Source organism: Pan troglodytes, chromosome 11 (genome assembly GCF_028858775.2).
Source record: "Pan troglodytes isolate AG18354 chromosome 11, NHGRI_mPanTro3-v2.0_pri, whole genome shotgun sequence".
Classification (NCBI taxonomy): Eukaryota; Metazoa; Chordata; class Mammalia; order Primates; family Hominidae; genus Pan; species Pan troglodytes.
In genome coordinates, this window is record NC_072409.2 from 113,106,109 (window position 1) to 113,127,816 (window position 21,708).

Sequence of the window (21,708 nt, forward strand, 5' to 3'; positions counted from 1 at the left end):
TCTGCTTTAATAGAAACCTTGAAGTTTCATTAAAGGATGGGAAGAGGTCTATCAAGCAAGTAAACATCATATGTATTTAAGCTTTAGTTTATAGAGGTTTTGGTACCTCCTCTTTTAATGATCATACTGTGGCAGGGGAAAATGGGAAGGGATAACAAACAGCTGGCCACACACATTTGCTCCCATAGGTGTTAAGTACTTGAGGGAAAAGGTAAAGATCCTTATTAATCACAGAAGTTTAACAGAAATTATCATTATTTCCTTGGTCAGCATAATTCTGCCTTTAAAAGATAGTTGTACTATATCTACTTTTTTAATGCAAATTTAATTTTGTTCAACAAATGCAGATGAGTACTAACTGTTTGCTAGACTCTGCATTTGAGGACAGTTTAGAGCTTGGAAGAAGGATCTGTCTGGTCTCACTGTGAAAGGTGGCTTGCAAACCCTAACCCTAACCCTAACCCTATCACATACACATCTAAGCTTGTAATAGCTCTAAGCCAACTTCTTTGGTATATTACAGTTTTTTCGTTCTGGCTGCATAACTATTATTTTTACTGATTAAAACATATGCCACTCAAATGAAAACTTAATAAATATTATATTAAAATGTTTAACTACAAAATACCCTTAATACATAACTGAAAGTTCAGTGAGACAATCTTTCCTTTTTAAGGACAGGAAAGTGATTGTGAAAACAATGAAGACTTATGTTGAAAAGGTGGCTAATGTAAGTATAATAAAACTACATATTCTAATTATTTTTGATAGTAAGATGAATTCATGTCTATTATAGAAAATTTGGAAAAATTCAGAAAATTACCAAGCAGAAAATTATTGTTTTATTATATTTTTCTTTGCGTCTACATGTATTTTCATATTTTATCTACACAAAATGGAAATCGTGTCACATGCATTCTTTTCTCCTTTTTTAATTTAACATTGTATTGTGATAGTTCTCTACTTTTATTAGATATTCTTTGAAAACCTGATATTTACTAGCTTTTTTGGTGAATTTGTCCAGTCATGTTAATTAAATATGGGAATTACTGCCTGGATACAGTATGTACATATTTTAGTCTCTGGGTAAATGATGCCAGATTGCACTTCAGAAACTTGATACTAGTTTTCCTTATGACCAAAACCATAAAAGAAATTAAAATGTATCTTTTTTTTTAGAATAAATTTGCAGTGTGGTTATGGAAATTTTTAGTTGTTAAATTTTATAGCTCTTTAGAAATGCAGTAACAATTTTCCTAATGAAATTCATAGGTACAAAAGTTTTTTCTGGGGGATTTGTTGCTTCAAAAATAGTGTTTATATGTTTTTAGATATTAAATAATTTTTCATGCTGTTACTATGGTGTACTGTAACTAGAATATATGTAGTGAATACAATTTTAATTTTTGAGTTATACTTTATATATTTGATGGATAACAAATTTCTAATTTATTGATGAACTAAAATTATGTAGTAATCAACTACTTTATCCTTTGAAAAAATCCAGTGAGAACTACTAGCATCTGGTGAATACTTCAGCTTGCTTGAAATACTAAATCAAACAAGTTAAAATTAATGCTGTGTGATTGTGTACTTGACTATTGTCTTCTGTTGGGCTAGAAATTAGAAGAATTCAGAAGGCAGCTAACGTTCCTATAATAAAGTGAAATATGGAATTCTCATATTTTTTATAATTCATAATTCAATATTCATATATATTTCATAATTCATTATTATAATATGAATTATAATTATAATGTTATATATTATATAACATATTATTATATTAGAAATATAAATATAATTCATAATTATAATTCATAATTCAATATTAAGTAAATTTTTTTGCGTGACATTCTAATTTGAATACCTTACATTAAAATGAGTAAAAACTAGAATGTTAATAGAAAATTCACAAAGGTATTAAGAGTATAACATTTTAAAATAATAAAATTATATTGTTTTAGTTCTACAGTTTGTTTATGTCAGGTAATTTAACACTAAGTACATATCTTTTTAAATCTCGAAGAGTTACTTCTAAAGGGGTGATAAGCTAACGTTACCCATGGATTTGATCCATGGATTATTTGGAATTATTAATTTCCAAATATTGGGGGTTTCTGGATATATTCTATATTCTTTTGTTCCTTTTAAATTTACTGAGACCTGTTTTATGGCCTAACATATGGGCTAAGTATTTTGAAAATAATATATTGTAGAGTTGTTTGGTGGGGTATTCTATATTTGTCAATTAGATCAAAGTAGTTGACAGTGTTCATACCATCAGTGTTTTTACTGACTTATTATTTTCTAGTTCTATCAGTTGCTGAGAGAAACATGTTAAAATTTCCAACTATACTTGTGGATTTGTCTGTTTCTCACTTACATTCAATTCTGTACCACCTTCTGTCGTATTCACCTAGAAATATTTTATGCTTGGTTATGCTTATGTGTGTCCGAGTTAAGAGAACTGAAACCAGTGATTTTGTACTAGGCACATTGTTCTATATTTTGTTTCCTTCACTTAATTCATATTATGGGTCATTTTATTTCAATATACATACATCTGTCTACCTCACTTTTCTTAGTGACTATAATATTTCATCGTATGCCTATACCATAATTTATTTAACCAGTCCCCACTGTTGGGCATTTTGGTAGTTTCTAGAATTTTTAAAATTACAATTAGTACTCCAGTGAATATATTCATATGTAAGTCTTTGTACTTACATGGAAACACGTCTGCAAGATAAATCCCTAGAACTAGAATTACTGGATCAGCTCATACCTGCATTTTAAATTTGTATAGGTGTTGTCAATTGCTCTTCAAAGAAGTTGAACCACTTTACATTCTCATCAACATAAAAGTGTGCCTGCTTTTCCCTAAACCTTTGATAAATTAGTCTATTGTCAGAGGTTTTCACCATCGCCTATAGGAAAAATGGCATTTCATTGTTTTAATTATTGTCCTTAATTAGTTCATAAAGCATTATTTCATACATTTAAAGACATTTGTACTTCTGTTTTTGTGATCTGACTCTTCACGTTCTTTTTTTTTTTTTTTTTTTTTTTTTTGAGACAGAGTCTTGCTCTGTCACCCAGGGTGGAGTGCCATGGCGCGATCTGGGCTCACTGCAAGCTCCGCCTCCCAGGTTCACGCCATTCTCCTGCCTCAGCCTCCTGAGTAGCTGGGACTACAGGCGCCCGCCACCATGCCCAGCTAATGTTTTGTATTAGTAGTAGAGACGGGGTTTCACCCTGTTAGCCAGGATGGTCTCGATCTCCTGACCTCGTGATCCACCAGCCTCAGCTTTCCAAAGTGCTGGGATTACAGGCGTGAGCCACCGCACCTGGCTTCGCCCATTTTTAGTTGGTTGTTGGTCTTTGTATAGTAAGACCTTTGTTGTTTATCTTCAGTTTGTCTTTTTGACTTTACAGTTAGCAACTTCGTTATTGTTTCTAATTGAAATTGTATTACCTGTGATATTCATCAGATCTGGCTCTGAATGATTGTGGGCTATTATCAAAAATCAAATTCCTATCAGAGTTTGAAACAATTATATCAACATCCAGGATACTCATGCCACAAGCTCTGGAAACAGGTTTCTGTTTTCTTTTGTTTTTGTTCTTAACATAAAGTAGGTGTTCTTTAAATGTTTGGAACAGTATTAGCATCATGGAAATAATTTTATTTCAAAAGATGAGTGTTGTGAAAGCCACATGTGTATTTCTGTGATCTCATGCAGCTATACTTTTTTAAAGTAATGATTTTTATATCATTCAGTGTATAATTATACTCTTCTAGTTTATTTTTTCATATTTATATTCTAATTTTGTGAGATCACTTTAAAGAAATTGAGCAATATAGAAAAGAAAATTAAAAATCATTTGTATAACCCAGAGATGACTATTACAATGCCTTGCCTTCCAGGATTTTCTGTGTACATGTATTATGTATATCGTGTGTGTGTGTGTATGTGTGTAAAATTGTGTGAGTTTATATTTTCTTTTTCATGATTGGAGTATCATATATGTGTTTATATATGTAGGTTTTTTTGAAGTTAATCTTACAACTTGAACTTTTAAGTATAATTTTCAAGTAGCTATTCATTAACAGTAACCTATGTAAATAGGTATTAGTATTAGACTATTTGGTAATGAATAATGTGCTTTAAAAAAAAAATCAACCTTACGTCTAGAATATAATTAATGAGGTCATGATAAGAGAGGAAGTTCATTAAAATGGCTTTTATTCATCTTGTTATGTTAGACAAGTTGTCAATGTAGGTAACTTTTTTTTTTTTTTTTTTGAGCAGAGTCTCGCTCTACCTTTATGAAGATATTCCATGTGTGAAATAAGAGGGAAGATCTATGCACTTGTTTTTAACCTTTGCTGGCTTCCAATTCTTGCAGGGCCAATACTCCCATTTGGTTTTACTGGCGGCATTTGATTGTATTGATGATACTAAGCTTGTGAAGCAGATAATCATATCAGTAAGTAATCCTGATGGTCTTGAATTTAAGTTACATCGATAAACCAGTTGTGGATGTGTAAGCTTGATTTCACCATGCATGTGTAAAGATAGAAGGCAGCTGTGCCTTCTATCAGTATTTTTGCTTACTTTTAAGTTAATTATGTTTTATTTTGGAGGTTTGTTTTATTCCTGTATAAATCTTAACCTTGTAACTTGATATTAATACTGTTTTAAATATTTAAGACTGGTCAAATTAAGATTTAACACTTTTATTTTGGATTAGGATAACATGGTACTTTAGAACATATGTGATTCTAAACTATGGAAAATTAGCAAAGTGATATTTAGATATGATCAGAAACTAGCATAGTAATTCCTTAGTTATTCCAGAACTCAAATACAAGCAGAGAGTATCTGTGACCTATTAAATTATCTCTCTCCCTGTGGAGAAATAATTACCTCTGCACAGTTACCCGGTTAATCAATGCATCTGTGCTGGATTGAGCTGATGGAGAAGAAAAATGTACAAAACTCACTCAGTTGTGATGCTTCTTAGAGCTTTTGTAGGGTCAGATTAAAAGTTATTACTAAAATTAAAACTCTAGCTTCCTTTTTACATTTCAGAAATTCCTTCTAGTCCAGTGTAATGACCATAAAGTGGTAATACTTGAATGTAGTGTATTTATCGCTAACCTTGCCTTCAGAAAAACCAATTGTCCTCTTAGGGGAAGTGCTCCAAAGTAAAAATTGCATTCTAAACTATTTGTTTTCTTCATTCTGCATCAATAGTCTCTTTTTCTGATTCTACGATTGTCTTTTCTTTTGTTTTTAGTGTATGAGTGGTGTTGAGTATATGGTAGAGGTTGCAGCAGGGTGGGGATAAGAAAATACTAGTTTGATAGTAGTGACCAAACTTGGAAACGTCTGGAAAACCACATAATCTGTATAGACATAGGTTATTCATCTGAAAATTACACAAGCCTTTCTGTTTGATATACATAAATGGGACCCTTGGAGAAATCTTAGTGATGACATGTGGTACTTTCACATCTGCAAGAAAGAAGAATATGATGATTCAAAAAGAGAATTTACCTGTTGTCAGGTGGTGGTGCTGTGGTCTCTCTTTGTAGCCTCCTGGGATCAGTAGAGCTGAGTGTAGTAGAAAAAGTATACCAGCTAGTGGAGGGGAAGATTGTTTTCTTAGATGCCAGCTGTAGGTCCCAGTGTGTGTGAATTTCTCATGCCCTTGCTGTCATTTTCCAACTTTACCCTTGACTGTTTTAAGATTGTGATGACTTTCTTTGGGATAGGATTGTGGGAAGAAACAAGTTGGCAAGACTTTCATGTTACAAACTGAGTATTTTGACATGTTCCTTGTGACTTTATTACCCTTTTGACTCCAATCAATAATGATTGTTTTTCATTCTTGTGACAGAGATGTGAGGCCATAGAATTGGCTGATGAATAAAGTTGTTTCACAGGAATGGAAACAGGCTGGGATATTGAAAGTTTGCTTTTGTTTAATATTTTCACGACAACTAAAATGTGCATAGCTGTTCCAAATGGATTTCAAGAGAAACCAAATTTCCTTCATGATTTGCCAGAATTGTCTGTTAATTGTTTTCCAAAGATGTATGCCACTTAAAGTTGCTGTTGAAAAAGTCTTAATTCCTTCTGCTTATCACTTTGATTCCCACAGCTGCTTAACCCACATTCTTAATGACTTTCTCATACTTAGGGCAGCTTTCCCTGAATGGCCTGATTTGCTGATCTCTTGCCTGTAACTGACAAACGTTCAACAGGTTCTGTGTATTATTAAACTGTGTAGCTCGTGATAAAATTCTGGAATGCTAATTGCCCTTGGATTTTTCCCATCACTCATCTACCACAAAAACAGTTGAAGTATGCAGTGCTTTTTAAAAATAACCAGGAAAGCTTAGTGTTGCTAAGCACTCTGTTCAGGGCACCAGACTTCCCAAAATGTCAGGTTGAAATCACAGCCTGGTCAGCTGAGCTCTTCGCCTTTCAAAATGGATACGAGCTCTTTCTTACTACTTTCCTAAATAAACATAAAGTTTCATCCAGTTTACCTTTGCAGTCAATTGATATGCAGGCGGTTTGACAGCAGTGGTCGCTGGAAAGTAAATAAGTACACTAGCCAATTGCTGTTTGAGGGTGAATAAATATTGATGCATATTTTTAAAGCCATTGTCTTTAAAATATACAGAAAGGTATGAATAATACAGTGAACATCCAGCCTCCCACCACCTGACATGAAATAAAACTTGACAAATACAGTTCAAGTTCAAGCCCTTTGTGTACCCATCCCTGATATCGTATCATCGCCCCATATCTACTATGATAAATTTGGTATTTATTATTCATATGCATTTCCTTATCCTTTCACTATATGTGGACATTTTTTATTTTGTAAAACATGTATCTAATTTTATTTTACATGTTTACAAGTTCTGTATAAATGATGTCTTACATGTATTTTTCTGCATCTTGCTTTTTTTCTTTTCTCATGTTTGTGAGATTTATTGTCAGGGGTCAGCAAGCCTTTTTATAAAGGGCCATTTAATAATTATTTTAGCCTTTGTGGGGTATATATGGTCCTATAATGTATTCTTGTGCATTTTGTTTTTGTTTTTTAAAACCCTTTTGAAATGTGAAAACCATTATTAGCTTGCAAGATGGACAAAAACAGACTATAGGCTGAATTTGACCAATGGGCCATAGTTTACCCATCCCTATTCTAAATCATTTATTTTTCACTGCCAAATAGTATTCTATTACATGTGACTATACTGCGATTTATTTTCTGTTTTCCTGGTGATGGATGTTTAGGTTGTTTACAATTTTAAAAACTAACTTTAATTCTTAATTTTTGCTAATCCAAATCCACGAACATTCTTGTGTATGTTTCCTTGGGTACATGTTAAGTTTCTCTAAGGCACTTAGCAGAATTGCTGGGCTGCCAAATTTGCTGCATGTGTGTTTATATAGAGAGTCACGTGTTCCTGTTTCCCACTCAGCCACTACGAAACCATTGCATTACGCAGTGCTTTTAAAAATAGCCAAGAAAGCTTAGTGTGTTGCTAAGCATTCCATTTAGAGTAACTAGATTTCCCAAAATGTCAAGTTGAAATCATAGCCCGATAATCACTGCTTGTTTTCTGTTAAGACTAAGCTCTAGTGTAATCAGCAGATAGTGATCTTCTAGTCAGATGTGGTCTCCCCACCCACTCAACTACTATAGTCTTTTTCTTTGCCATCCTTTCCTTGAGCAGTTAATCATGATCTCACCCAGGGCTCACAAACCTGCAAACCTTCATTGACCAGATAGGTAAATGAGTGGCCAGGCCAGGTGTGAGACAAGGAGATGTGGGAGGGACTGTAGGAAATGGCGAGAGCACACGCCCTCTGCAAGGTGGTGGGCACCATTCAGCTCCAGTCCCTGGCAGTGTGAGCTCCATGGCGATAGATCTTCACATTTGTTTTCTTTTTAATTGAGGTAAACTACATATAACAAAATTTACCATGTTAACCATTTTGAAGGATACAGTTAAGTAGTATTAAATATGCTCATTGTTGGGCAATCTCCAGGACGTTTTTTATTTTGCAAAACTGAATGAAGCAGTGTACCCACTAAACTAGACCTTCCAGTTTTTTTAGTGCAGCTGAAAAGGTAGACTTTTGGAAACAGTCACCCTGTTTTCAGAACAAAATACTTGGGAAGCTGCCTGATGATCTAACCTGCCCTCTATATTTCTGTTATCCATTAGTTAAATCTCTTAGTTTTAACTTTTTATTAACTCTCTTCCCTCTTCACTAGATTTTAGGTTCTATACAGTAGTCTGCATTTCTTTTTGTCCTCATAGCAAACTACCGTAAGAGTGGACACCACAGGCTCAGTCTTCAGCACCATGGATGGGTTGATTTTTACATTTCTACCCTCAACCAAAAATGCACACGCTTTAACCCTACTTCATTGTGCATCTTTATTTTGACCTTTACCCTTCCTCTTTAAAAGCGCTTTGGCAAAACAGGAGTGCCAAGGTATCTAGCTAGAGTTCAGCACAAGGCAGTCAGAACTGGCCAAAGATGTCTTCAGAAGGGAAGTCTTTTGTAATTCCCATGCTTTCTTTGTTTACATGCCTACTTTAGAGCTTAAGAAGAAATTACAGTAAATGGGCCTTTGTGAATTTTCTGTAAGTTAACTCTTGTTAGGAGTAAGCTAAGCCAAAACCTTTTGAATTAAACAATTTTTGGTATTCTTTCTCTTGAGGGTAAAAACTCATGACTCAGCTAGCTTTATTTAATCTCCATAGTTAAGGAGGCTATACATATTGAAAGGTATGTTTTTAATATCAAATAATTATTTTATGGCAGCTTTCACTTTGCAGTGTGACTTTTTCTGATTTGCTCCTGGTAATAGCCCATGAGTTAGGCAGGTGTATCATTTCCTTTTAAATGTAAGGGAATTAATATGCAAAGAGTTTAATGGATTTGCCAAAGGCTACACAGCTTGAACTTAAGACCCCAGAGATTAAATTCTGCACAAAATCAACTATGCCTTAGCTGTCTCTTACCTATTTATGCATGTTACTGGAATTGTTAGTACACACCATGTGATAATCTAGAACTTCCTCCCCATTTTCTCTGTAACCCAAGTTAAAGAGAAATGGAGTAGTACTCTTTCAAAGATGTATGTTTTTGATGGTAGGGGAAAGCTGTAACGAGGGGGAGCTGGGGAAGGATTAAATGATACTACATTTTTTTTGCTGATCAATAAGGTGGGTTGAAAAAATGATACTACATTTTGAAGAAATGTTTTTTAGTTTTTTGTAAAATTGTTATTTATAAACATGCATTCTTTTAAAAGCCTTAATTAAATATGAATTTAGATTCTAAATTCCTTAATTACAAACCAAAAGGGAGTAAAGTTCAATGAATTTGGGGACTGGTCTGAGTAGTATTTAAGCACAGGTTTTATGCATATCATGAAGTCCCAGTTTCTCATTTTATAAAACCATTTCTGCCCAAGCCATATGTGTTGGATTAGTCCCTAAGCATGGAAGCTGTGGAGAAAGCTCAGTGTATTGAGGAATACATTGCCGGCTTCATGCCTCCTCCCTATACCAAGGAAAAAAATGTTAACTAAAAGTGTAGAGTAGCCATTATAGTTGTTCACTACATACTGCCCAGTTTTTTTGTTTTGTTTTGTTTTTGTTCTCAAAAAAACAAATTTTTAAAGGTGTTATATTTCAGAGTCATTTTGTTAAGGGCAGCGAAATTTTGTTTTTGTTTTTGTTTTTTTTTTTAAACTGTAGAAATTGGCCCAGGCTATGTATTATTCTCACCTCTTTCTTTCAACAAATTAACAAAATATATAACAAAGCATTTGTCCTCTCTCATGAGTTGGTTAAAGCTTAATATAGGTACCTAAAGGTACACTAAAGGCACACTCAGGGTATGCCATATTTGGGGGCACTAAACACTTCATTATCTGCAACACATAGATTGGCCTGGTGTGGTGGCTCATGCCTATAATCCCAGCAGTTTGGGAGGCTGAGGTGGGTGGATCACCTAAGGTTAGGAGTTCGAGACCAGCCTGGCCAACATGGCGAAACCCCATCTCTACTAAAAATACAAAAATAAGCTGGGTGTCATAGTGCAGCCTATAGTCCCAGCTACTCCGGAGGCTGAGGCAGGAGAATTGCTTGAACCCAGGAGGCAGAGATGGCAGCGAGCCAAGATAACGCCACTGCACTCCAGCCTGGGCAACAGAGTGAGATTCCGTCTCAAAAAAAAAAAAAAAAAATAGTTTGAGTTCACTTTGGAGCTTGTTTTCCTTGAGAGAGTTCCCTACCTTGTAACAAGTTCTGTATGTTTTTTGTGTGTTTTCCCGTTTGTTACTGAGATTTTAAGTTCGTTTTCCCTGAGTGGTTGTAATTAGTTATTCATTTTGAGGTGGTTAGACCTATTGAATTTTTCAGCTCTCTGAAAACTGTTATGTGTTACACGGGAATCTTTATACTGTGATCTTAAACTTCAGAAGTAGTTAGGAGAGCATAATGGGGATTGGACTGGTAGAAACAGGACATAGTGGTCAGAAGATTACGTTAGATGATCAGTGTGCAGCTCTCAGTAGTGCTTGACTCCTAGTAAGCACTTAACGAGTGTTAGCTACTGTTATCAGAAGCATGCTATACTTTTGTGCAAAAAATGAGGGAAGGTTGAGATTTTAAAAAGAGAAACATGGTATTTGGAACCTGGAGCAGCATCATCAGCCATAGGATCATGATGCAGTGAGATTCATGGTCCCATCGTTGATGGCTGACTTGATTTTGAGCTTGGTTCCTCACACTAAAATTACTAATCTCATCATAATAAATAGGCCCTTTTAAGAAGAGCAGATCTGAATATATCATCTCAGAGAGAATTCCCTTCCTTAAGAGGAGGTTTTATGTTTTCTTTGAAAGAGACTAGATTTGGAGTTGGAGGACCAGGACACTGCCACTGTGAGTCCCCTGGCAGATCCTTTCCTCTTTCTGGATGCCTCATCTGTAAACCTGGCCAGTTGGACAGAACTCTTTCCGAGGCCCAGCCAGTTCTGAAGAATATGGGGTGCTCAAACATGCATTGAATATTATAAAGTTTGTTACAAGAAATAGGAGTGTTAGAGGTGGGGAAACAAATTGATGACTCTTCTGTTGCATCTTCTCTATTAAGAATAAAGGAATTTTAAAAATTTTCAAGTGACTTTTCTATCTTTGAAAACATCAGATTTACACAGGAGTTTAGTTAGGGTGGGGATGACATTGCTTTTGTCCCTTAAATTCGAACAGCTAGAAAAGGAGGTTACTGTTCTTGGGTATGTTGATTGGAAATGTCATATAGTGTAATTTGTAACTGCCTAGTCGAGGCTTTCTGGATTTGGTTTCCCCTCCTCCTCTGTTTTTGTTTTTCATTGCGGTAGCTAAACAGCCTTCATTTGCCATGAATAAGCAAGCTAACTTTAAAAGCCTTTATCCACTTGTTCGATTTAACAGAGTTTCTTTATCCCCTTTCACATACATCTCAGCAGGGAAATTCTAATAGAAATGTTCTTCATTCATGCCGATGCTACATTTAAATGCAGCTGCAAGTTAACTGCCTCTACTCAGTGACCTCAGCAAGTGATGTCCCTAGTAATAGTGGCCCAAGAAATACTGGCCATAATGAATGAAGATAACACCTTTAAATATTTTTTAAGTCCTTGAGCTTGGTCAGTTAATGCAAATATGAGTTGTTCAGTAATGCTAGTCACAAAAGAGAATTGATTCTGTGTTCTAAATGTAAATCTCTGTGTGCTTTAATGACACAATTTCAGAACTAGCTCCACATTTTCCATGAAGTACGCTGGGAAAAATAGTAGTTAAGTATGTATTCTTCACCATTGAAATTCTAGGCATACTTTATTTTAAGAATGTAGATATCAATTCTTTTTTTGTTGTTGTTTATAATTTTATAGGACATTGTGCTCACTTTGGCAGCACATGTACTATAATTTTATGGGAAATTATCAGTTCCTTGCTTAGCATAGTAAATGGCAAATATGGAAGAAAGGTCCTGTGGTACTTTGTTTTGAGAATGCAGATATTGATTCTTTTTTTTTGTTTATAATTTTATAGGAAATTATCAGTTCATTGCCTAGCATAGTAAATGACAAATATGGAAGGAAGGTCCTATTGTACTTACTAAGCCCCAGAGATCCTGCACATACAGTACGAGAAATCATTGAAGTTCTGCAAAAAGGAGATGGAAATGCACACAGGTAAAACCAAGTAAATGGCTTGACTTCTTTATTCCTCTGTTAATGTTGAGTAGTGCATGCTTCCAGAAATCCACTTACCAATCCATACCCTCTCTAAAACTGCTGAAAAGGTGAATTCCATTTTCAAGCCTATATTTTTGACAGATTCTAAAGTTTTTATCTTGAAAAGGAAATAAAAGTGTCGTGCCAAAAGAACACCTGAGCACCTGGCACATAGTAGGCATTCAAGTGCGTGGTTTGGCTTTTATTTTGCTTTATTTTCAAAGCTACTGATACCACATATTTGAGCACCCTAGAGTATGGTGTCCATACAGCAGTGTAAATGTGTTGTTTTCTGGGTATGTTATTTGGTTTTTGGATTTTTTTTTTTTTTTGGTATTACACAAGCCAGACTCCCTTTATTGAGCCCTTGTTCTGTGCCAGGCACTATTCAGATCGTGGGACACAAACATTTTTAAAAACAGAACACATACTCATATCACTCATTGTCTACATGCTTAACAGAAAGACAATAATAATAGAGTGCGATACAGTCTGTGATAAGCTCTTAGAGGTTTTTGTGATAATATCACACATTTCCTTTGCGATTTATCTTACCTTAACACCCCATTCAACATATTCAACAGTAAGAAAGATACAGAGGTCCGCAGACGGGAGCTCCTAGAATCCATTTCTCCAGCTTTGTTAAGCTACCTGCAAGAACACGCCCAAGAAGTGGTGCTAGATAAGTCTGCGTGTGTGTTGGTGTCTGACATTCTGGGATCTGCCACTGGAGACGTTCAGCCTACCATGAATGCCATCGCCAGCTTGGCAGCAACAGGACTGCATCCTGGTGGCAAGGACGGAGAGGTAATGTGCCACTAAAGCACAGGCAGGAAAGCTGCAAAGGCCACAAAAACTTCGTTTTTGGAGGATGTGGGGTATCAGTAAGAAAGCTGGGGAGGGAGATACCTTTTGAATAAACAACCAAGAACCTCTCACAGCAGCAATTACATTCATCTTTAATTTTCTCTAACCATCTGGGTCAGAGCCTGGCACTTGGGAATGTTTTACAGATGTGAATTTGCTTATGAATGAAATCATTGCCAAGTATTGAGTGCCCAAGGTGCTTCTGACACCTGAGACTGGGGAAGAGAAGTGGGCCATGGATCTTAGAGAAGCCCTGGCTCCTGACCATAATAACAAATGGGAAAGATGAATGTACCTTGAAAGTTTCTCTATAAGGAGACTGAGCCGGTTGCCTCCCATACTTGCTAAGGAGTAGCCCAAATAACTGGGAACGCTTGGTATTGCTCTTGAAGAGGAGTAAGGTTGAGCTGAAAAGATGCTTTCTTGATTCGCTCATCAGGTAATCCCCTTAGGTGGTCATGTGTACTTAAACAGCATGCAGCATTGGGTTTTGATGTTTGTGCTATAGTGTTCTGTCCTGTAGGTTTATTTGTGTCTGAGAATGACATATTTCAATCCAAGACGTGATTAGCATTAAGATGAGCCTTGTGCTGCTACTGTTCAGAGCAGATTTCATGAAGCTGAGACTGAAGCACTGTGCAGTGGCTGTGTTATCTGGCATAACTGTCTTTCAGTCTGGGGATTAGAATAGATCTGTGGTCCCCCCAGGTATGATGGTTGTCCTAGATAAAGACCTCTTAAGCCTGTGGAACTTTAAAAGTGGCTGAGTCCTTATCTGTATGTGGTGGCATAAATTGTATGTATTCGTTCAAATGTATTTGCATGAATGAAAACAACTTTTAAAATGAACTGTTCTTGACCCTTCATAGCTTCACATTGCAGAACATCCTGCAGGACATCTAGTTCTGAAGTGGTTAATAGAGCAAGATAAAAAGATGAAAGAAAATGGGAGAGAAGGTAGGCTATGAAATTTGACCTTTTCTTGTATCTCATGTGGAATTCCAGTAACTCCTGGCATCCCTGAACTTTATACCAGCCATTTAAGCTCAAATGAAGTTTGTCAAGTGTCTAGAAATGGTGTCTGTGAATAAGAAATGATTCAGTGGTTGCTGGTAATGCTTTTTCCCCTAGAAATATTTGTGCCTGAGAACTCTTTTAATTTTCTTTTTTCCACCGACCCCTCACTCTCTCTGTTTTCCTTCCTGTGCTGCTGCAGGCTTCTAACCTGGCTTGGTCAATGCCTTAAAATGCCATTCTAATGAGGATGGTGAGAGGGGTAGGGGGCCCCAATTGTTGAGTATCATTACCTCAGTAGAAAGGCATGACATTTATCTCTATGTTTGAAGAAAGAATAAGCAGAAGAAGATTATCCTCGTAAGAGAGTTTTGGACTAGTGCCTGTTTATTTGGCATTGAAATACATGTGACCAAAGAGTAAGCCAGTCTTTGGCGCTTTCTGGTTTTTTGTAAGCCTTACAGCTGCTCTGTAGAAACTCAGCTCTCTAGAGAAGGACAGCATTAGCATTTGCATGCCATTCCCCTCTCAGTCCTATCTCCAACCAGACCTTCACTTACAAAATCCAAATTCCATCTGGTATTTAAACCACTGGAGAGATTTTTTTCCCCTACTGAGTTAAAACAGTTTGGGCTTTTCATTACAATGTCTGGAAAAAAGTGACAGATCATGAATTCATGTCTTGCGGCAAGTGGCAGCTCTAATGGCTAGTGAGGCAATCAGTATAGCAGTAGAGCTGTCACTTCTCACTTTACCTTTAAGAATGGGGACCTGGGGCTATTTTTCACTAAATTTTTTTGTAAAAGAGAAGCCTTGTGATAAATATTAAAGAAAAAAATAACATATGGAATAAACTTTTTCATTATTAAAAAGTTGATGTATAGTTGAGTTTATGCCAGAAAAGTAGTCTGGCTTAATGTCCAGTGGTTTTTCTCCCTCTTAATTAAAATGTGCTGACACCCCTAAAATCTGCCTGTTTGGGTCTGATGTGTTTGTCTTGTCGTATTCAGCACCAAATGAGTTTGTCCTCCTGCACGTCTAGCTGTTTTGATTCTCTTTTACTGGATAGTAGCCACCTTAAAACTTAGTAGTTTTCAAAACAATGACTTGATCAGGGTCTGGTGGAGCTTGCCACTCTATGCTCAGAGTCAGAGTCATCTAGGGCTGCTCAGTTTGTGGTTGGAGTGTCCACTTTTCGCTTAACTCACTCACATGGCTGGCAAGTGAGTACTGACTGTTGGCTGGGGACCAACAGCCTCAGTTTCCCTTTCTAGGCTGCTTGGGCTCCTTCACGAGATGGTGATTGCTTTTTTAAGAGTGAGCATCCCAAGAGAACAAAGTAAATGTGTGGCACTTCCATGATTTATCCTTAGCAGTCATTTAATGCCACTTTCATCATACTGTCTTGGTCAAGTCAATCACAGAGGCCCACTGTGATTCAAAAGAAGACATGGATTCCCCCTATAGATGGGGGAGTGGCTGCATTCTAGAAGAGCACACAGGACAGGAGATATTATTGTGGTCCGCTTTGGAAAACAATTTGCCTCACTAGCTGAACTCTGTCCCTCTTTAGCAGGTACCATGAAAGGCTGAATAGCCATAGGCCTCTTGGCTTTTAAAGAGTCCTTACATTCAGGTATCTTTGAATGAATTATATAGTACATACTACCTGACTATGATGTTTGCCTTCAAGATAGGTTGTCCCTACCTCCATCTGCACTAAATCTTAGCTATCGGAATTTCTCCTTTGTCCAAGCATTAATTGCAAAGTGAAAAAGATAATACCAAGACCTTGGGAATCAAATACTAGACTAACGGGAGACAAATGATATTTTTGATTTGTGAGTATGTAAGCGTTGTAAAGAGAAATGCCAAGTTTAAGCTAGAACAGTCATTTATCAACCACTGTTGAACACGTGAACACTGTGTTATGTTCATGGCACCTTCTGAGTGAGCATTTCTCCATGAGGAAGAACTTGATTTCAACCAAGCATGAGGTGCTACTGTGAAACATTTATTTCCTGAATAGCTTTCAGGTCAAAGTTAAATCATTAAATAATACAAAGAAATGCAGACATAACCAAGTGAGTGTTTTATTAGAATTCATAGTTTATCTTGAGTAATTACTGCTAAACATAGCTTAGGTTTTGAATCAGAGTTAAAAGAAATGGCTCTTTTAGAAATGCATTAGATAAACCTGCACTGGAATTTTTTGTGTTAAAAGGGAGATTGGGTGAAAGCTACTTTTGTTAGCTTTTTTATTTAAAAATATTTGCAGATTTAAGGGCAGTAGAGAAGGGGGTAGGGAGTATATATCTTATTATGTGATGTTCACTAAGCTTCAGTATATTTTACAGGTTGTTTTGCAAAAACACTTGTAGAGCATGTTGGTATGAAGAACCTGAAGTCCTGGGCTAGTGTAAATCGAGGTGCCATTATTCTTTCTAGGTATGTATAACATGTGCCCTTCTCTGAGCAGGGCCTGGTCATGCAAAAGACACACTTCCTTCACATTGATTTCTCAGTTCTAATATTTGTTCTCAGTAGTCTAATATTACTCCCAGTCACTCATGGTCTAGACAAGCATACCAAATATTAGAAAGCAAATGTAACTCTTTCAGTCAGTCCTTAGGAATTTTTTTTTTTTTTTTTTTTTTTTTTTTGAGACGGAGTCTCACTCTGTCACCCAGGCTGGAGTGCAGTGTCACGATCTCAGCTCACTGCAGCCTCAACCTCCTGGGCTCAAGTTTTCCTCCCATCTCAGCCTCCTGTGTAGCTGAGACTACAGACGCATGCCACCACACCCAACTAATTTTTATTTTTTTATTTTTTGTAGAGATGGGGGTCTCCCTGTGTTGGCCAGGCTGATCTCAGACTCTTAGGCTCAAGTAGTCCTCCCATCTTGACCTCCCAAAGTGCTGGGATTACAGGCATAGCCATTGTGCTTGGCCCTTAGGATTTTTAAACTACCATCTTTTTGACAAATTATAACATTCACAAGGTATCAGGTGGCTTCACCACATTTATGGTTTTGACCAAAACACAATTGTTTTTTTTTTTTTTTTGAGATGGAGTCTCACACTGTCGCCCAGGCTGGAGTGCAGTGGTGCGATCTCAGCTCACTGCAAGCTCTGCCTCCTGGGTTCATGCCATTCTCCTGCCTCAGCCTCCTGAGTAGCTGGAATGGCAGGTGCCCGCCACCACGCCCAGCTAATTTTTTTTATTTTTAGTAGAGACCTGGTTTCACCGTGTTAGCCAGGATGGTCTTGATCTCCTGACCTCGTGATCTGCCCACCTCGGGCTCCCAAAGTGCTGGGATTACAGGCATGAGCCACTGTGCCCAGCCTGTATTTTTTTTAATGAATAACTTACATCCCTGTGAAAACTGTGACAATGTTGACTTTTAAATCATGCCTAATTCTACATGTAATTTCCTTCATTGTTTTAAAAGATTGTAAAAGGATTGGAAGAGCATTTGCTACTGAAGTGTGTGTGCTATTTGTTGATATCTGACTTAAAATGAGAAAAAAACAGTGATGAGCTATGGCCTCTTTTGTATTATTCTCTGAACTTAGTTGAGTTTATAATCAATCCACAAATCATTGAAATTTTCCATACATTCTGTGTGCAGATGAAAACCTTCTGTTAAGAGCATTCATTTAAAAAAAGATTTGTATGTTGCTTTGAAGCAATTGCTGTTGATTTTTCCCCTGCTGTGTTATTAAGGTTTGGGAAAACAGATACCAACCCTAGTTTGAATTTCTCGAGATACTTTACTTGCAACATGCTATGCAACTTAATCTATGTTGTTTGTAAATGTTATTTTAAGTGTTTCTTCAACATATACGTGATCTGGTACACATAATACTCACACAGGAGCATTCATAGCTTCAGGTATGTCAGTGTCTCCAAATATATAAGTGTTACAGATCATTTTGTTCATTTCTGCTTAAAATTAGTTAATTTTCCAGTTGGTGTTAAACAGTCAGAATTCGTTAGCTGATACATGAACTTTTTCATTACAAATTTTTTTACCAGGCATTTGGAGTGTTAACACCTACTGACACATTCTTTCATTACACTCAATTAACTGGAAATTTCAGCAATGCCATGAAATTAATTTATAAAGGTTGTTCATCAATCAGAACTCCCATTAGGTGGATTTCAAACATAGGAAGGATACTATAGGTTTATTATGGAGCACTACTCAGAATTGGAACAGGAGCAGAGGAAATATTTGAAGTTCTAAATGGAAGTTGAGCTATATATAACAATAATACAAAAAAATTGTTTTTGTAAATTTTGGGTGAAAAGAAAATCAGCCTTGTATGTTGGCTGAAAAGTAACTCAGAGAAGCAGAATTCTCTAACATTTGGGAGCATTGGCACTTGACAGACTGCCTGGGTTCTAGCTTAGTGCATAGCCTTGGGAAAATTATTCAGCTTTTCTGGGCCTTAATTTTCTTGGTGGTAAAAAAAATGAGATTAATGATAACCCTATGGTCGTTATGAAAACTAGATTGGATGATGCATATAAAATGCCTAGCATTATGTCTAATATGTGGCATATGCTCAGTGAGCAATAACTTATTAATATGTGTTGTATAACTGTGTGTTTAGCCAAGATGTATGAAATAAAAACACCTAGTGAGTCACAAATTCATTACGAGGGAACTTTACTTTTTAGCATCGTAGGTGGCAAGCTGAATTGTTTCTTATCTCCCATAAGCGGTAGAATATTGCTTGGTGCTGATAATTTATCCTCCTCTTTATTGACATATTGGAAGTTACTGGGACCAGGGACTTTGGAAAATACCAAGTACCTCATTTCTAGAATGTGTTTCAGAGGTCCGTATTTACAAAGGGTCCCGAAAAAGAAGAGAACAGGAAATTCAGGACTGGTACTCTGCGGTCAGAGCTGTAGGTCCTATTCACAGAGAAATGGGCCTGCTGTTACCAGCCTCTATGGCTCCTTTCACTTCTGATAGAGTACTCGGGCAGGGTTTCAGAAAGCAGAGGTCGGGCTTATTTTGTTGAATGGCTAACATTTATTAAGTGCTTACTAAGTGTCAGGCTCTGGCTGGGTGCTTTAGATACAAGGCCATTTGAGCCTCAGAAAACAACTCTGTGAGGTGGAAGGTGGACTCTGTTGTGAATCCCATTCTACAATTCGGGAAACTGAGTCTTAAGAGAGTTTAAATAGCATGCTCTTGGTTGTACAGTTACTGAGTGGTAGAGGCAGGTTTCCCACCCAAGCAGTGAAGCTCCACAGTGAAGCTCTTCGCCCTTTCACTCAAAGTTAGTGCTGTGGAGTTCAGTGAGAAGGCCTGCTAACTCTGACCTCTCTGTGCCTCTGTTCACACATTTTCATTCAGCCACGTGGTGGGCATATTTTGGCTGTCTGCTCTGTAAATGTAGCATCATGAAATAAATAAAATACGGTCCCTGCTCTTGAGCTTATAGTCCTGAGATGGGGAAGGGAAGATAGAATACATGTATTTTAAGACAGGATGTAAGTAAGTCCTAAGATAATGTGAAGGTAGAACCAACTCTGTATGGAATGGTGTTGGTCCTACAAATGTCTTTGCTTGGGTGACTCCACCAGCAAGATTCTAAAACGTTTTTTTCCGTGGTGTTATAATATAGGCTACTGGTCTCATCATTCATCCTTTGAATGAAAAATAATGTGTATATAGTTACAAGGCTTGTGTCACAGTTAACAAAGTCTTTTACGCTGTTGGTACAGGTAGTGTTGGAGATGATCTAGGAATGCTTATGAAATTTAATTTTTTTCCTCTCTTCAGCCTCCTCCAGAGTTGTGACCTGGAAGTTGCAAACAAAGTCAAAGCTGCACTGAAAAGCTTGATTCCTACATTGGAAAAAACCAAAAGCACCAGCAAAGGAATAGAAATTCTACTTGAAAAACTGAGCACATAGGTGGAAAGAGTTAAGAGCAAGATGGAATGATTTTTTCTGTTCTCTGTTCTGTTTCCCAATGCAGAAAAGAAGGGGTAGGGTCCACCATAGTGGTAATTGGGGTACTCTGTATATGTGTTTCTTCTTTGTATACGAATCTATTTATATAAATTGTTTCTTTAAATGGTCTTTTTTAAAAATCTCAGCTGTCTCCTCTGTTACACTGAGTAGTAAGCATATCAGTGTGAGGCAATTAATGTGGAAGGTTTACCAATCATATGTGGTGGGACCAACCAGATATATAAAGTGTAGTTGAAAGAGTTGATTCAGGGGAGAAGACATCTTCAGTGAGCATAGTCTGAGAAGGCTTCCTGGAGAAGGTGGGACTTGAGAGGGCTTTCATCCTGTCAAAGGAAGGCAGGATGTGGAAAAGAAGAGCCAGGGGGAGTCCTGGGCACAGTAAAGTGGAATTTAATGAGTACCGGGGCAGTGGGAGGTTCACAGCTGCCTACCTAGCTGTTTTATGGATTAGGTTCCATGCTAGATTTTGTTTGAAAGCCACTCAGGTAAGTTAAGCTCATAGGAGGAAAGGTGCTAAATGAATTAGGGGATCACTGTGGACTGCAGTGTTAAAGTCAGGGTCACTGGGAAGTTCTCCTTGTCTCTGATTTTGGGCCTTCCAAGTAAATAGCTCCTTGTGATTAGACTTTCTCCCTTGAGACTGGCCCTAAAATGTCAAAGCCTATGGAGTTTGAATAAGAAGGAAGAAGGTGGAAATTTGTTACAGTGCAGAAGTTTAACTACAGCTAGGATGTTTGAATTTTAAAACTGCAGTTGTTTGAGCAAACAAAGCTTAGAAGGATTGGTAGCTCAGTCAGGCTCATGTAGTCATGCCTATGAGTATCTGGCTGCTTTGTCAAAGTAGTCTAATGGGGTACTCACTCAGGTCTGTCACTGCAGTTACACCTGCTGAGGAATTGGCTGTGCCTTTCCTGTCCAGACCATGGGGTCCCAGGACTACTCCAGCCTACCGACTACCAGGACCCCTCCTGCCACGGTGTATTGAATCTTTCCCACACTGCAAAAGCGCTGATGGCTGTAACTTTTGACATGGATTCTCCCATCACCCAATATAAGGGTGTGGGTGGAGAGCTGGAGGAACTGCGATGGGATAAGGAGGTGAATGGGGAAAAGGCAACAGTAGAGCTTGCATTTGTTTGGCTAATACATTGTGATCTGTGTTCTCTGTATAAAGAAGCCATTCAGAGAAAGGGGGAAAGAACCCCTGCTCTTTGTTTCATCTTTGAAACTAAGATAATGTGTACATAATTTGAGGAGTACTTTTATAAAGCTTATAGCAGAAGCAGCAATCTACCCCATTCCTCTGCACCCCTGCCTCACCCTCTCCAGAACTACTGATTATTCTTCGCTCTGCTAAATGTCTAAATGCAGTGTGTATAATTTTTTTAATCTGTCAGTTGCAGGTGTTTTCTTTTGATTTCCTATTACAGGAAATGCAGATTAAGAACTTTTACCATCACTGTTCCCCACTCCTCTTCCCTCCCTTCCCAGT

General features: G+C 37.2%; 1 protein-coding gene across 1 annotated transcript in view; it reads left to right on the forward strand.

Annotated features, from left to right (window-relative positions):
- The window catches only part of PUM3 (pumilio RNA binding family member 3), a 39,824-nt gene extending 19,489 nt beyond the window's left edge, over positions 1-20,335 (forward strand). Inside the window, exons 12-18 of the mRNA XM_009456263.4 lie at positions 677-730; positions 4,414-4,494; positions 12,155-12,297; positions 12,924-13,146; positions 14,076-14,163; positions 16,578-16,668; positions 20,024-20,335. Coding sequence (XP_009454538.1) covers positions 677-730; positions 4,414-4,494; positions 12,155-12,297; positions 12,924-13,146; positions 14,076-14,163; positions 16,578-16,668; positions 20,024-20,156 — 813 coding nt within the window. The 3' untranslated portion in view covers positions 20,157-20,335. The remainder of the gene's footprint in view (positions 1-676; positions 731-4,413; positions 4,495-12,154; positions 12,298-12,923; positions 13,147-14,075; positions 14,164-16,577; positions 16,669-20,023) is intronic.
- Positions 20,336-21,708: the final 1,373 nt, after the last annotated feature.